We start from the raw sequence: 18247 nt of genomic DNA, 5'->3' as shown, positions 1-18247 counted from the left end.
GTATTAACATGTATTATACACAAGAATATTTTGCTAAAGAGCTTAAGTTTATGAATACACCAGATCGAAAAATTTTAGAGACAACATATCTAATAATGAAATTATTGATTTGTGTCATGTGTGTACATATCGTATGCCTCAATAATGGTGGTTGCATCTATTACTTGACACCTAAGTTTTATCATATAAATTTATATTATAAGAAAAAATATGATATATGCAACAGATTAGAAATTCCGAGGTTGAATATACAGGAAAAAAACATCATCAAGAGTTAAAGCAAAGATAAGATAAAAATTTATAAAAAACTCGTAGCAACAGATATTCCGATACATTAACCAATTATACAATTTATATTACGCATAAAATTATATAAACAAAATAATTTTAACGTTTTTAGCATATATTTTTTTAGCGTATATTTAATTTTATATAAAACAAATAACAAAATATTAAACCGATAATAATTATGTTATTATATATTTTTTAAGTATGACAATAAAATAATTTATTTAATTTGAAAAAATTAATAATTTATTTGTTAAAATACAAAAGAAAAATATATTTAAAAAGCATATAATAATAAAATTTGATAAAGATGCTAACATATTTATACTTTAAAAAGTATCTGCATTTACTCTTAAAAAAGGGTATCCGCAAAGTCCATCTGCACAATCAACACACATTTTCGATGCGAAAAAGATATTATAATTAATGCTCCTCGCCGAGAACTACTCAGCCAAGAACTCCGCGTGGACCGTGGCAACGTCGTGTGTTTTCTTTCCTGAATAAGCTTCACTTCACGTGCCTTTTACATGCAACTATTTACTGATTGTTAGGGGGGAAAAAAATAATTTCTATCTATTTTTACAAGTTTTTTAAAGCGATTCTATTTTTTTATTTCATTCAAATTCTCTTTTTATTTAAAAATGCAAGAAACTTTTACGTGTCATTTCTCATTTATGGAAGCTTTCCATTTAGTGACACAAGTAGACACAAACGTCATTTTATCCTTCTTAGCATTTACCCACACAGCATGAAATATTTTAAAAATATTTTAAAAATATTTTATGCAAGATTTGAAATATTTGAAAATATTTCATAAAATATTTCTAAAATATAAATATGTCTAGCATATCAGAGTTTTCAAAATATTTCAACAAAAATATTTCTTACGATATTTGTACAGTATTTCTAGAATATTTTTGTGCAATAATTTAAAATGTTTTACAAATGTTTACGAAATATTTCGAAATATTTAATTGAAATGTTTCAAAAAATGATCCACAAAAAATATTTCATGCTGTGTGGAGAGTGAGTAAAAAGCCAAAACGATACTTGTGTCGGCTTGTGTCACTAAATGGAAAGCACCTTATGACCTGATAATTCCAATAGCCGCGGTGACTAGCTAGGAATCTTAATAATAGTGATATGTACAAAAATTATCGTAAAACAACAATTTCCATAGTTTTATATAATACAAACGTTACACTGAAAAAATAAAATTAGTTAATGAAGGACACGTCTGCCACCAATATTGACGCTATCTGCATGCACACATATGCATATATAATATATGTACAAAATAACATGTATGCTCTCTCAAGTGAAAGTTCTAGTTTTATATACTATATCTCGCCACCACTATAAAATATCAGTCTAAAAGTACCATTTGCAAAAACGAATATAAATGATATTTAGTTCATATTTAGCTTATTTATTTTTGTACATATATTATTGTTTTATTTTTTTATAAATTTTTCTGTTTCAATATTATTCGAGATATTGAAACTAATTTCTTTTCAGGGTGAATCGACTCCATGTTTGGCAAAGAGAATAGGCGATTGCAAAGGATTAAAATATTTGTCATATCAAATTCAAATATAAATATATGTCTTTAAAGACGTGAATTGAATTTAAATCGCACGTTTTATTCAAACGCGTTTCAGTCAATACCGAACACAATATTCCAAAGAAAAAAAAATGTTCCGATATGTAACATCTTATGAAGAACATCTATCCTCTATACGATGATGTCTACACTCTCGTATGATGTCGCTAATAAGAACTAATATTATTATATCAACGTTCGTTTTTTATTATCGCCTATCGTCGTTGTACTGAATAGCGCTAACAAAATCGCGGCCACGTGCGACAGTTCCTTCTGCGATCGAATATATGATCTATCATCTTTAACTTTGACTGATAAACTCTACAAAGATACTTCATAGGAACGTTTAAACCGTCTATTTGTTCTCAGCGTTTCCTGTCAATTGTATTCAGGCCATTTTGCATCTTTGAACTCTCAGATGAGTATTCGTTTTCTGTCTTCTTAAAAGGGGATTCTAGTTTTTAAAATTATAATCTCCATCGCTTAACAAATACAGTTTGAGACAAACTATATGGCAGATAGAAATAATTTCCGCTATCTCTCGGAAAATACTTTCGTGAAGGAAGATTTCGGAAATTAATAAAAACATTCATCTATTTGACAGTAATCTGATGTTAATATAAGTTGATATAATCATTTAGTATTTCTTGAAAATGGATCAGTCAGTATTAATTTGCAGATCAAAAGGCAGGCTTAAATGCCCCATATCTAAACATATAAATTTTTTCACATTTTCACATTTTATTGACCAGCCACAGTATATGTTTGTTTTGTATATTATTTTTCTGCTTCCAAAATACTAAATCAATTAACAAACGCAATGAAAAACGTTAAAATAGTTTAATAATTGAGCATCTCCATCCGTTCATTACAAAGACAATTCGTTTATCGTAGCAATAAAATCGTTGTTCCCATAATCCACAGTCAAATATTTTTCACTCGTACTACTATTTATTTCTACAGTCGTCTGTCCAAAAAAATTGCTATTTCACTCCAATCTTTTTTTTTCTAAAGAGTATCATTCCAATAATGTTTAACGCTCGATAACCTTGCAAAAAGATTAATATATACTATTGTATATTCCGAAAACTCTCCGAGAGCTCCCTGAAGCAGTAGATAACAGTAATGGATTTCGAACGTTCTGTATTGCGCACTTCGTAAAGCACTTATTTAAGAATGTGTAAAAACCATAGAATACCGCAAACTCGCATTGTCAGCTTCTTCAACAATTCCTTCAGTCTGTGTTCCCGAAGCCAAGCCGTTGTCATGTCATCGAATCAGACAAACGCACGGTCTGAACGTTCTTCAGTAGAATGGCGACCAGCCGCTAGCACGCCGACACTCGTCGGCGGTGATCGGTATATATCCGGTGGATGATGAAGAGGCTGGCAGACACTGAAAGCAATAATTAGCACCGGCGTTGTTATCCCAGTACTGCGCACCTTTGCATTGAAACCGGACTGCGAATTCGAGCCTCTGACCGACCGATAATGTGTGACAATATAGAATAAAAGAGAATTTGTCGCTAAAGCCATCGCACGAATTAGGCACATAGGTCGCCTGCAGGTCGCTGAAGTTCCGCCACGAGTTGAGGGTGTATCGCACATGTACAGACTTATGGAAATCGAGATTGATCACGCGCACTGTGCCCTGGAGCGCCAGGGTCACCGGGTCCTGCACCACTACGTTTTCCAAACAAACCCGACGTTCGCGCACGATATCCAGAAAGTTCGACATACCGCCTGGCTGTTGAAAAAGCGGCGCTAGCATTCGGTCAATCTTTCTGGGTATCGCTGGCGTAGATCTGCGCCTGCCATCATTCTGATAACGCGGGTCACTCCAGCAGTCGTCGCCGATGGACGTTGTATTGTCCGAATTGCCGTCTTGAGGTCGGAAGATGTCATCGTAGATCAGGTCGCTATACGCGGAGTTGGGTATCTTCGGTATCTCGTCCAGAAACGTTCTCACATCAGCCAAATCAAGACCGAGCTTGTCCGCGAATCTGACGATTTTTTTCCTGTGCGGCGTGCCCGGTGGTGTTTTTCCCGTCTTCAATGAGGAACACCTTCGAACTCTCTGCGGTCTGTCCTCCTCTTCCTCCACCGTCTCGCTCTGAGTATCTTGTTCCGGCGACGAATCCTCCTCCTTCGCGGTAGAACTGCCGCCAAGTTTTTTCAGCAATAGGCACAGCTTCTCCTCGTCGCTGTCGTTCAGCGTGTTATCTTTCTCGATTTTTAACTTGAGCTCGTGCCTCGGGATCACCTCAGTCACTGTTGCATCGTTCAAACATTCTAATGTAAACGCATCCGAAATATCGATGGTACTACTGTAAGATGAATGATCGGTATCAGTGTCACTGGCAACCTCCTCCACTTTTAACTGCGACGAACTCTTCAGCGATATCGCTTTGGAATCCGATTCTTCCTTGTTCTTATTATCAATCGTATTAACTAAGTCTTCAGCACCATTAAAAGAATTATCCTTCGATGAGTCTCTATCATCCTCGGTATTTTGCATCGTGGAAAGACTACCATTTCTGACATTGCACGTTATATTCTTCGATATACTATTGATAAAGTCAACCTCATTAATCTCACGTTCATTCACGTTCTCCTCTTCCTCTTCGACCCGTCTGTCGAGCTTGTTAAATACTACTGTGCTGATACCGTTATTTGGCAATTCAGAGTCAGAATGCGATTTAGACAAACAGATATGAGGGATAACGGAATCTTGAATAGTTTTAAGTGGACTCTCGTCCTGGAGCGATAAAGTACTGTCATCGAATGTACTCCATAGAGACTCATGGCTGGGCGACGTCGTTTCCTGAGAGCTTCTGCCGTTCAATGAGTCTTCCGAGCTGCAAACCAATCCCTCTTGCTGGTGGCTATCCTCGCAAGACGTAGGATTTCTTCTCGAAGAACAACTCGACTCAGATGTTGTGTCGTCGCAACGTTCCGGATTCATGTCCGTCCGCTTGCGTCCGTTCAACGCAAGCTTGGTCCTCGCAGGCACGGAAGTGTTGGAGAGATTCGTGGTCTCGCTGTCCGAAGTGCTGATAGGATCGAAATAGACCTCGACTTTTGATTTGTCCGCATCCGAAGACTCCGGATCAAAAAACACCTCCGAGGAATCACTATCGGGTGGTGTACCGGTTATTGGCGATGCAAATACGCAGGACTCAGAATCTTGATGGATACCTGTGGTACCAGACGTCATCTTGGTACCACTAGGTGAGCAATGACAGGCATCGTGATGACTCGCCTTCAGAATCTCCGGATTTACCAGCAGATGCGCCAATTCGGCAGCGGTTGCTTCTTCGGGAGGCGATCCCGGTCCGTCCACTTCCGCCTCTTCCACTTCAATGTCATAGAAAAGATCCGACTCCGGACTGTGACGAGGCTGATGCTGAAGAATCGGATGCTGATTGTTGGAGGTCAAATTATTGGCGATTACATGCCGATTGCTCGACGATGGATGCAGCCAGGAAGTTTCGCACGGTTTGGCATCCGCGGTTCGTTCGGGCGAACCGTTCTCGTTGCCCAATGACGTTAATCGTCGATGAAGACACCGAGCGAACGCCTCCGCACTACCCCGACAGCTACTGGGAAGGAGAGAGCTGACTAAACCACAGGAGGGCCCGCGGGCGTTGCCTGCCGAGTCCATGCTGTCTAACTTGAGGACAGTGGAGTCGGCTGTATCCTCGGCGTGCCTGCCCTCCAACGGCAAGGGCAAAGGCGAGGTCGAGTCGCTGCCTCGGCCTGCCGGCACGCCGGCTGGATTGCCGTTCTGAAAAAAAAAAAAGATTGAATTAAGTCTCGTTTGCGATGAAAAAACTATGGAAAATAAATAAAATATTGCTAGAGATTACATGTACAAAATATGTACAGAATAAAATTAAAAAGAAAACTCAAATTTTACTTTTTCTTGTTTAGTCATACTGTTAATATTGTCTCACAAAATGTAACAAAATTAAAATATTTTTCCAAAATTTTTCATGACAAACGATCTTTTGCGATTGTATCAATCATGAAATATCAAAAAATAAATAATCTTCTTTTCCTCCTTTCTAGAAAATAACACTCGATTATTAGTCAAATGTAATTGCACTAAACGTATTTTTCCTGATATAATGACTTGCCGATGGTTGTTGCCTAGGATTTATGATCCTGCAATTAATCATCTTTACTTCATCGATCGCAAGTCGAGTTCGCGATACATAATTTAGCTCGTTAATAGCGTGTTAACGGTACCCAACAATAACAATACAAAAGGAAAGGAAAACAAAAAGTTGACGCAACACGCATTAATAACGTAGCACGTCATTAATAGATAGTAACAAGAATCACAACATTGGCTCATGGCCATAATGTTGCGCGTATCAAAGCAGCGCTGCAGGATGTACAAATGAACGGTCATTACGATCCACGTGCAGTATTCTAACGCGCAAACTTCAGCTCCAATCGCATCAATTTTTCATTCTTCGTAGAAATAATTTAAACGTGTGAACAACGCAAAAGTGAATGTATCCAAAAGTGAAAAGAGAATTACGGATTACTCGAATTTATATAATCATTTTGTATTCTCGACAAGAATAGTCGAGTGGTGCGAGTCAAGGCACGCGCAATGAATTCACGATCGAATTTTTAGACATACAAATATTGACATATAACTATTTATGAAACAGAAGAGGATGGAACGTTCTTCTTTCACACTGTTCTTTGCTATTGTACGCCCGACAACTATTTTTGGCACGGTGGAAGCTATAATTGGCCGTCGACAGCTGGCATACGCAAAACGCAGCGCAATCGTTATTTGAATCACAATGTAAATCACGCTTTATCGTTACCGGAATCCACTATTCATCAAAACGCACCTGGTAAACGAGCACAGACAATCTTTCACTCGAAAAAAAAAAAGAAATCACTGTTGTATTGCATACGATCAGAATTCAAAGTTCGAATAAAAATCGCAAACGCACAAAATAACGTAACAAAAGAATCGGCTGCAGATCGTCGCGCGTTACTATTCGTGACAGATTCGAGAGTGCGCTTTGAAAATCGCATGCACGCCACTGTGAGAAAATTGGGACGATATAAATACACGCTCAATTGGCCGCGAATCAATTCCTCACCTCTCGGACGCGCGCACTAAGGTGACACTTTGCTCGCGTACGCGCGAATCCTGCGCGAACTCGCCGAGTCTTGCTGCAAGAGTTGACGAATATTCGGCAAGCGAACGATTTATCGGGCATTTATTTTCGCATCTCTAAGTTACGACATCGAACGCAGTGATTTTAAAGGCCGTGCGAAAAAATAACTCGCTTTGATTTATGTAACTGGCGCTTTTGAAGCGAGACGCATACCGCGTGCGTTTGCCGGATCACATTTCTTCACAGTCTCGAAGCATTAATACACTGATATAAAAAAACATCTTTCAATTTCCTAATTCATAATTAATAATAATAATAATAATAATAATATAACTTCCTCAAAGCATAAGAAGTTTGATACTTCCATCGATTTATATATAATGATCCAAAAATAGCATTGCAATATATCGTTTAATGTTAGATGCGAGTATCAGGTCGAAACCGGTTTTGTGGCTGTAGCACGCCCATTCGGGCGAAAAGGCAGTGTGCGTAAAGGGGTTAAATTTGAAGTAACCCCGAAGTGACAGACAGGTTTCTCCGTTTTTCCAGTCGCGTGCGCCTCACCGCGACTATACATTTCAAATGTACACGTGTTCACGCGCGCCGCGTCTGATCGCGTCTATCAGAAGTCTAGGCAATCGCGATAGATAATCGTTACGCAAGACGAGGCTCGGCACATAGGCTTAAAGGCTGTTGGCCTCACTGATAGCACGAAACGCGCACAGCTAGATCTTATAATTTCGTTCCGGTTCAGAAACTTCACACAAAAAATTGAAGTCTTTTAGAAAATTATCGGATCTTTCGCGAGATTCTTCGTAGATTTGAAATAAATTGTTTTTTTTTTTTCAACAGAAACATTTGCTTCACTATACATAGATATCAATATCGTAAACGCATTTATAATATAGCTATACTACGATAGTGTAGTTATAATTCGATATCTACGTTTTTTTCTGAAGAATATTTTAATCGCTTCAAATTGCTCGTGTGTGAGCTTATTTCTGCATTTATAATTGAGACAGAAAATTTATGAATCAGATAGGATCAATCGGTGGAAAAGAATACAGCTTCATTAGGATCCTACAGCAAGAGTTTGTCAAAAGCTCAAAGTCCGTTAATGTGACCACACTTCCTGTCTTATCTGCGATAACAACGAGTGTCAAGTACCTGCAAATCGCCACAGTTCAAACTGATTTTTTTTTAATTTTATTTAATGTAGCAATACCAGTAATGTATCTTTCTCCGCGCGATATCATGCACGATTTTCATCGGCAAGACTAATAAGAATGAAAAACTTAAGGTGCGATTCCTAATTGATTTCCAAATGGTTATAATAAAGCGTACCGCGTCCTTCGCGAGAGATTATCCTTTGTAAGAGACTTTAATTGAGATTGTCAATTTAACAAATTAGACCTATCGCTTAATGATTCGTGCGTGTAGCAATGTCATATTGTATTGTATTACGTATAGAAGACAAAATTAATGTGTCATGTGCAAATTAATCGGAAGTAAAAATGTATCTTCGCGATCTTTTATAGGATCTTTTGAGAAAATCAATTTTAATAATTCAAGAACTAATAATGTCTTGTGTTTTCCGTATAAATCTAGATGATTTTCAATAACTATATACGTATAATATGTTACGATAATTCCATTTGATGATAATTATACCGATTTTCCGATTTAACTATCGCGTTTTAAGGATTGGAAAGCCTCCTGACACACATCAAAAGACACAACGTTTCCAATGAATCTACTTTCGACTCATTGTGTGAAAGAGAGAAAGAGAGAAAAGGAAAGAGAGAGAGGGAGACAAGGGGGCGACGTTTTATTTCCGTACGATCGTTCACCGACACAGTTTAAATCGTAACTACTTGACCCGTTAAGCTAGGGCACCGTCGCAATTTATCGCGACAGATTTATCGTTCTCTTTCACGATCCGCAAGGAGATTGCCCAATCATCATCGGGATCCCGCTCCCTAATTGATTAGTAACAAATTACGCGGAGAGATGATAAATCGTGTTACTTGCGCTCGTAAGAACCCCCAATTTCCTATCAAAAGAATTAAAGTTCTCGCAGTATACAAGGTCAGGTCTTTGAACCAATCGCTGCGTTTTATATCTGAATCGATAAATTGTAGTATTTGAAGTATTAAGAGTTTAGATTATGCCGTACAATATTATATCACACCTTAGTTTAAAAATTGAATAATATAGATTTCTAAAAAATCAAAAATATAATAAGAATAGAAAAAGCTGTGTAGTATCCAAAGAGGCGTCTGCATTTAAAAGAAGAGTCAATAAAAAAAAGCAACACTAGAGAAAACTCATCCTTATTCACAATTTGCATCTACTATATTTAAGTCAGATGTTACTGTTTATCAAATCCGGAAAATTAGAAAAGATAAGCTGGATATTACGATTTCTTAAATATTGACTAAAGTGCAAGAAATCAAATCACACGCTTGAATTGTTGTAGGCGCTAATTTCTCAGCTAATTAGTAATAAATTAAGGAACTTAGCGCCATTAATAGCCTGATAAACTGACAGATCTAGAATTTGCGTCTGTTCCTCTTATCACTCCGACGAGCAATTATATAGGCATTACTTATTCGGATTCCGCTCTAATTGATTGAGCTTGCGTTTATTCGCGATAAGATGATAAACCGCATTATCAGGTCATCGCGTGAAGGCCTGGTAAATTTTTCATCTCAAGATAAAATCATCACTAAGAAAATGCACTCTTTAAACGTTTAAATTACAATTCAACTCTTAATCGAAACTTTATTTCCTGCACTTCACTGAACAATAAGAATTGTTACAAAAAAAAATTGCACATTCTGTAAAGATCATCGAGAAGGTGAAGGACTCTACGCGTAGCAAGTTCTCAAATTCGTTTATTTCGTTAATTTGATAAAACCTGAATTCGCAATTATCTGTTGCAGTCCGAAAAAGTTCACAAAGAAGTAAATAGAGGTCGGACAAAACACTAATTAATTATTCATCGATACATTTACATGCAAACGCTCAAATTCGAGGCCGACGAGGCTCGACTTCTTGCCAGGATTAAAGTCACAGTTTATATTTAGCCGGAATGGAAATCTGCGAAAGCTGCACGGCTTTCAAGAGAATGATTTGATATTTCTAATGAAGACACCGTGATGAATGGAGAGACACGTGAGAGCTTCGCTCGGAAATTCATTTCTTATTTCGACAATGTTGCGAATATACATTTTCGAACGACAGTTTTAAATAATGACAGTCTACTGTTTGATATGCATATATGCAAACAAATAGCGGAATGCATAAGTAAAAGATTGTAATTGGCCGTCGACATAGTAATTTATTTATCGCTATATAGTAACATACCGCTTTGCTATTTAATTTAGATTAACCTGTAATGGAACAACTATTAACTTTCAATCTCCTCTAATTAAAAATCTCTTCCTCCTTAAATATGTAAACATCTCCAGTCGATTATAGCATTTTTTTGGAAAATTTTTCTGGACAAAGCGCAGAAAAGCAATCACAGAAAAAAAGGTTAATTTATCTAATTAATATAACAACAAAATTTAAATCAATTTGATATGTAACGTGATATGTAATGTGATTATATCTAACAGAGCAAGGTCGAATGTATCATTATTAACAAGACATTCATTAATAGCACTTCGAGTAACTTGGCGGATGGGCACGTTCGAATAAGATTCGAGGGCTCCGATGATCTATACGATTGCCAACCGCGCGAATTAGCTTTTTATTGACAGCTATAAAATGACAGGATAAAAAGAGCATGACATTCGACGCTTTAATACACACAACTAGATATCCATATTGGCAAGTAACGTACATACGTAGACACGTGCATACGTCGTGCATGGACATCACTCATCGGTATCGTCACTCTACGTCCCGAAATGCACTTCTTGCGTAGTTGATCCCCAGTGAGACGTCCAAAATGCGTGGCGAAATTACGAGTGGAGAAAAATTCGGGAATAAACGCGATCGCGTATCTTTTCATATATACACCGAATCACGATTGTTAATTTCTTTTATTCGTGTATTCACATTAAAAATAATTTGTCCGTTAAACGCACAAAATTGCGAACGTGTAATTTGAGACGAACAGACAAACATTTTCTTTCTATAAATTCGACCTCGTTATTTCACCCGATTTTATATATGCTGTATGCAGAGAAACTTTCCGGGAACCGGAAGGATAGGTCGTTAATTTTACGCTATCGGTTGCGATTAGTATGTAGGATTTGTTACTGGAGAAAAATCTATCCACTTTTGCTCGAATAATTTTTCTTATTATCGTCCTCCGGCAGGTCAGTATGATTGCATTTGCAAACTGCTGCACCCCCAATGCTAAATGTAAGAGAAAATTAATTCTTGTTATAAAGACACTCGCGTAATTAATCTGCGTAAGCGTCTCTGGCAGATGCTTGAAGAAATAAATCAATATCTTTTAATATATTTATTATTTAATAAATTTTACGCACGATAGATTTTATTAGCAAGATGAACGATTTCATTTCTGTGCAATGACCAAAAAACACAAAAATTTATTTAAATCTATATCTTATCCTGGCTCGCACATTATATCAAGCTTCCTGCAGCTATACATATAAGATATATGTCTGTCCACACGATAAAACAAACCATTCGAAATTATTTTAGAACGATAAATTAATTAGTTAAAAAAGTGCCAAATTTATCACGAGCTGTTTTTCTTAAAAATTCAGGTAGAACCGACATGATACGTTTTCTAAATTTATGATTCACATCAATAAAAGCTTTTATCCATTAGAAATAATATTCTGCTCGCATAATGTTCTCTAACAATAAGCAAAAGCAATCGCGTCGAGTATCGTGTCGATAAGAAAGGTCATTATCTCATACAATAAATGTCAATTCAACAATCGTATTACTCGCCGTTCGATGTTATCAAGTTAACATTGCGCGATAATAGGTCGCAACATGATATATACATATACCGACCAATATTTATCATTGGGTGGCCTACGATCCATTCATGTATGGAAATCAACTGTGTTAAATACCAATGTACCATATATATGTTTTAAAACGGATAATGGTAGAAAATTTGTGCATAGTACATTGTGCGTTAATTTTGTTTAGCTAATAATTGTGTTAGTCTATTTAAATAATAAAATTTTTTATGCGAATTTTTTAATAATTATAATTATGATTACAATTACAAAATATTTTCAAATAAAATAGAGAAGTTGATTTCTATATTCTCAGAGTGCTAACATATATGTATGCTAACATGTCAGAAATTGCGTAATAACGGATTGAATCAAAACGATCAACGATCAACGATCAACTTTATTCAACGTGTAAAACGTAAATGATTATGTACACGATGCTTATTATCAGAATGAATCATGTGAATTATTTAAATCGCAAAACCTGTGATAAAACTGGTAAGGCGCTAAGCAGTTACGATTTACGTAAACTTACAGTCGCTCTAGCTAGCTCTATCTTTGTCAATAAATAAAACATCGTCATTCGATTGACTCTTATAATTAATCCCTTCTACGACTAATTACTCTTGAAATATGTTTCGGGTGAGACTCATTATTATTCAACATAACATTTTAAATATGATATAAAGCTTTTTTTCAATTTTATCCTTCCGTATCCTTCAAATCATAATTCAGCCATTATAACTCGTCAAAATACGAGTAAGTGATGCAACAGTCATTGCATTAATGATGAAAATACAGGCTAAAAATGTAGCCAAATGCTTTCTCCTTCATCATTTATTAGGCAAACTGAGAAACAGAACAAAATTAGCGCATTATCGTTAGGGTACAGCGGGGTAATTTGAATAGTAGAGTAATTTAGATAATAATAAGCATTTGCAAGAATTTAGAAAAAATAAGAGATTTTAAAATACATTTCATTAGATCAGACTGATATAGATTTGATCTAATAAAATGAATCTTAAAATTTCTTATTTTTCCAAAATTCTTGCAAATGCTTACTATTATTCAAATTACCCCGCTGTACCCTAATTACCGTAAAACAGAAATCATCTGGTGGACGTAACCAATCGAAGCGTGCTAGCTTGCTTGTGAATTGTGAGACGATAACTTCGCGAATGTCGTCTTTATAAACTTCTTTGTTGACGAAAGAAAAGAGAAGCCGCATGAAAAGAAAAAAACGTATAGGATAATGACTACGCAGCGTGAAATAAAAACAGAAGGAGAGAAAAAGAGATGAACAAACGCGTGATGGTATTAATGTACGTACTATAATTAGAATGTATATTCGTATATGGCGGATTTTATCGTGTGCCGCAACGGTGAATGTACGGACAATCGTACATGCAAAATGTAATTGCGTTGCACACGAGAAGCTGGATACAATGATGAGTCAGCACTTGTATGCGGGAAAAAAAAATGTTTCAAGCTCAAAAAAACAAGATCTTTATAACAAATTTAAATAAATAACATGTATAAATATTATTAAAGCTATAATAATAATCACAAATTCTGTATAAACGTACATTTGCACATGTTTTAACTAATTGATTATGTTAATCATCATATATTCGCGAAAGCTTATTGTATAATTCTTTTTCGCAATCGACTTTAGATAATGTCACCTTTGAAATGATAAACAGTCGATATTACACATACTGGAAAAACCTCATATCGTTATTGTTACGATTTATACGATTTATACGATTTTTTTTCGACGTAAGAATTTCGTAATATTTCTAAGATTGAATCCAAAGTTTGAGAGTGCAGGATAGGCGCATTCTCAGATCGTCATATTTGAATGGCACGAGAAATATTCCGCGATATAATGTAAAAGGATCGAATGATATTTCTCTCGTTGTGAAAGTGCACACAAATTATTGATAACGCTTGAAAGACGATGCACCAAATATACATTAGGAAAAAAATGCCTTGTAAGTATAACAAATACTTATTGTTAGTTACAATATTACAGTTTTCATACTATACATATGTATATAGTCAATATGTATATATAGTCATCATAGTTTATGAGATTAAATAAAAGAATTAGAAATAGAATTTTTTCTGATTAACTTAAAAATATATTATTTTATTCTGATTCTTCAACGTTAGTATAGCAAAATCTTTGAATATACAGCGCGCGCGCGCGCGCGCGCGCGCGTGTGTGTGTGTGTGTGTGTGTGTGTGTGTGTGTGAGAGAGAGAGAGAGAGAGAGAAAAATATATTAATAGTTGCACATTACAATATAACACTAGTTATAAATTTTTGTAACTTAAGAAATATGACGCAGATAATCCGTTAAACAACTCCAAAAAAAACGAACCTAACTTTCCTACATCCGCTTTTATCAAGAGCGTTTGTTACTAACAATTATTAAGTTCGATAGATGTGTTACACATAAGACGCATATTTTTTTACATGCTGCCATTATATACATATAAATAGATATGTTTACGTAATCGCTGCATCGTATGCCAATCTGTTTTTCTCTATATGATATACACATCTATGCGCGAGTTGTAAGCGTGAACTTGTCCGCAATCGACGATGAAACGATTAACATTGACATATTTATAGCAGTTATAAAAATTGATAAATCGACGCCACTCACGTTCGGTATGCTACAAGACACGGACCTTGAACTTCTCGACACGTTTTGATAAAATAACCGTTGTCGGTCTTTTGGCAGACAAAAAAATAATCGCGATCGTATTTTAAAAGCAAACGTATCAACCTGTTGAAAGAATCTTGTTCACTTCTGACTTTATTATTAATAACTCTTTATTTTATAAAATAACGCGTCTCTACCATTTTTAATTAATATGTATTTATTGCAATTTAATATGTATTTGTGCAAAACCTGCTTTAAATTATATTTAAAAAATTAATACATAAAATTTTGTTAATTGTTGTTAATTGATTTTAAGCCATTTCTTGTTTGCAGGAGATGTCTAAAAGAAATGTCTATTAATATATTAAAGTAATTTTTAAAGGAAATTAAAATAATTATAAAATTAGTAGTGACATTTCACGACGCACGTGAAAGTTTAATTTTCTGAAAAATCATTAATAATATTATCAATTGTTGATATGGAAACTCAGACAATAAAACAAGGTTATCGCATTAACATGGCAAGACTTGTGCAAGAAATGTCATTGCAATATATATTCAGTTTTTCTTTATTGCATTTAACGATAATCTCATAATTTGATAAAAAAATTTAAATAAAGAAAATGGATTTTAAAATACGTTTTAATAAAAAAATATGAAATAAATTTTTTAAATCTTTAATTTGTTAATATAATTATTTAAAATAAAATAATTAAGAATAGAAAACATTACATATAAAAATATGTAATGTTTTAGATTAATCTCTAATATAAGTATAGTATCATTTTTCGATATCAAAATTAACCAAAATAAATACTAATAACTAAAATAAATATGTAATAAAAACAGTATTGCGATTTAAAAAATTAAGTATTTTGTGATCAATATTTTCATAGAGAAAAAAATAATTGGACTCGATACATGAGAAAAGAAGATACAGAGGGACGGAAATTAAAATGATTAAAGTTGCACGATAAAAAGCTGCATGAGTGAGACCTTTTGATATATATTCGTTATATCATTAATGAAACCTTAATAACATTGTTCTGAGTCAAAGAAAGGGAAATTATCGCGGTTATCGCCGTTCGTTGCATCTACTCGGCAATAAATCCACAGTCTATCTCCAACAAAGCGTCTGCACTCGAAGAGAAGAAAAATTCGTTCATTCATCGTCGTTACACTACATAACTAGGTGGTACGTGGAAAATTCTATTACGAATATCAGCATTAGTTTTAAGAAATATTTCCTCATAATTTCACTAAAAAACCTCTGCAATTATCTACATCGCATACTATGAACCAAATGATTGTGACGCAAAAATACTGGTAAGAAAGTGATTTATGATTCGTTAACAGAGAGAAATGCAATTCGAATGTATAATACAATTATTCATTGTAAATAAGATATTTTATAATAAAAGATTATTAAATTGACGTGACGTTTATTACAGTAGTGTTCTGATCCAAGCTCCAGCTTTTCAAAGAATTAACATCATTTTTCACACATTCGTTTAAATTTAATCTTTTCCATAAAATAGCACTCTATACACACAAAACCGTGCAAAATACAAAAGGCATTGTAATCGCATGAAAATGTGACTCGCGTCCGTTATGGCAGACAGTTCTTATCAAAATAAATAGAGGACTCAACTCATGGAGGTCGCCGAAAACGACGGCAATTTGCATCCGCGTATCATAACGGCCTCTTATCGGTCTCGCCGGCAACGATGTAGATGTAGTGCAACCGAATGCAGTCTATCGACGATTGTCCTTTCTGTTTTCGGTGTTCAATTGTGTCAAGGTGCTCAAGAAGGCTCTCCGCTATCGGACTGACCTTCATGTTACCGTGGAATGTTAATTCATTCATGTCATGTATCGCCTCGAGAGGAATAACCTTACGGACCGTCATCAACCCTCGGAAAGTCTCCCCAACGCGAAACGCGACTATAAAAATAGTGCAACTACTCGCAAGTTGCACCGCACGCAAGTACAACAAATTGCATAATGAACGCTCGTTATGCCTTCATCTCGTGAAATGTTGCAAAATTTTTATGAAAGTTTCGCACGAAACTTCAAAGATTTGAAATATGCAATCGATAGCTTGGAAAGAGCAATGCGATTGCAATTTTATTGCGGTCAAAAGAAGTCGCTTTTCAACCAAATTTTTATGCCTATAGATGGATAAGATTCTACTATTCATTAGAAACGTATTTTAAATATACGATAATTTTATTTACCATCGATTTAGATTGTTCCGTAGATGTCTGTGACTCATCTTGTATTCCTCTCTGCATCTTGATCATTTTCTTTCGCAAAACTGAGACGAATGTCGAATACTAATCGACTATTCCTCATCCAAAAACTTGCGTGTATCGTAGAAGAATTTACAGGCCAATGACGTATTCCGCATCAATCGTAGTACCATCGATGATCATTGAGTTCCATACAGGCCACCCAGTATATTTGCAATCCGAACATCGAAAAACATTATTTACGTGTCAATGCAATTGAGTAATAAGATTTATTCTTAAAAATGAGATCTACTTCTGCGTCTTATTGCACGCGAATTTGCGATACGGACCGAAGTGTCATATGGCTCATGACGTTCCGTCATACGGATGGTGACCCCACACGAACAAACACACAACACAATACAATTCAGTAAGTCATATTGTTTTCGCACATATTTTTCGCTCGTGATTCCATTTTAAAGAATTCCTTTAAATCTGCCTGCTTCGTGTGTTTATCGTTCTTCGGATCTCCCGCGCCGGCAACTGATGCCGATACCAACATTGGTAGCAACACGGAATTTAAATCGAACGTGTCGCTACCGTGAATTCGAAAATGCCGAACTCCCATCCCTTACCGGTACCGAGGAACTTGACGTGGTCTCTCGAAAACGATCTCGTTGTAAAAGTGCCACGAGTTTCTTCAGTGCGGGTCCTTCCGAATTCCAAATTTAACGGGTTTGGATGTTCAATTTAAGCAGAACGCAAACGATTATGGTTACGAAGATTCCTTTTCCTTTTTTTTTCGCTCGTGTGATGAATCGCTCTCGCAATCGATCCGATCACATGCAATCCGTGAACCGCAACATCGATACTCGCACTGGCGAGACTGGCTCTCTTTTCGGAGCGACGAAGTCGCGAAGGTGCCGCGAGAAGAACATATGCGCGAAAACAGGGACAGGAAAAGGAGCCGGCACGACCGGCCGGCTCTTACACACACTGACTTCTGACTGGTCGAGCTAGTAGGTGACTCCGGGAACCCCTACCATATCGCATAGCAACCGCTCGTAAGGCGACTGATAACTGCCTTGCACTTCGTCAAGCATCGACAGATCTCGCCGAACACGACGTGTAATATGTATGTGTACGTACACGAATGCTCCGCAAAAAAAATTGAAGCAGACAAGAGACCGAAGAATAACGCAGAGGGGTGGAGGCAAAGAAACTTTGATCAATCTATCGGACTGAAATAATGCATGAAACGTACTAGACACACGAGGAGAACTGGACTTTGTGTCTTATCGTTCAAAAATACAATCCAAAGCTTAGATCGAGAAATAAAACATTTTC

At 35.9% G+C, this 18247-nt stretch overlaps 1 protein-coding gene across 1 annotated transcript; it reads right to left on the bottom strand.

Moving 5' to 3' along the window:
* Positions 1–1513: 1513 nt before the first annotated feature.
* LOC105454715 (glycogen-binding subunit 76A) lies at positions 1514–17897 on the bottom strand. The gene is made up of 2 exons (XM_011697546.1): positions 16907–17897; positions 1514–5677 (listed from the first exon to the last, which is right to left on the bottom strand). The coding sequence occupies exons 1-2, from the start codon at positions 16970–16972 to the stop codon at positions 3197–3199; spliced, it is 2547 nt and encodes an 848-aa protein (XP_011695848.1). The 5' UTR covers positions 16973–17897; the 3' UTR covers positions 1514–3196.
* Between the last annotated feature and the right edge of the window lie 350 nt (positions 17898–18247).

The sequence above is a fragment of the Wasmannia auropunctata genome, unplaced genomic scaffold, assembly GCF_000956235.1.
Source record: "Wasmannia auropunctata unplaced genomic scaffold, wasmannia.A_1.0 LD335976.1, whole genome shotgun sequence".
NCBI lineage: Eukaryota > Metazoa > Arthropoda > Insecta > Hymenoptera > Formicidae > Wasmannia > Wasmannia auropunctata.
This window is presented reverse-complemented; position numbering and strand designations above follow the sequence as displayed.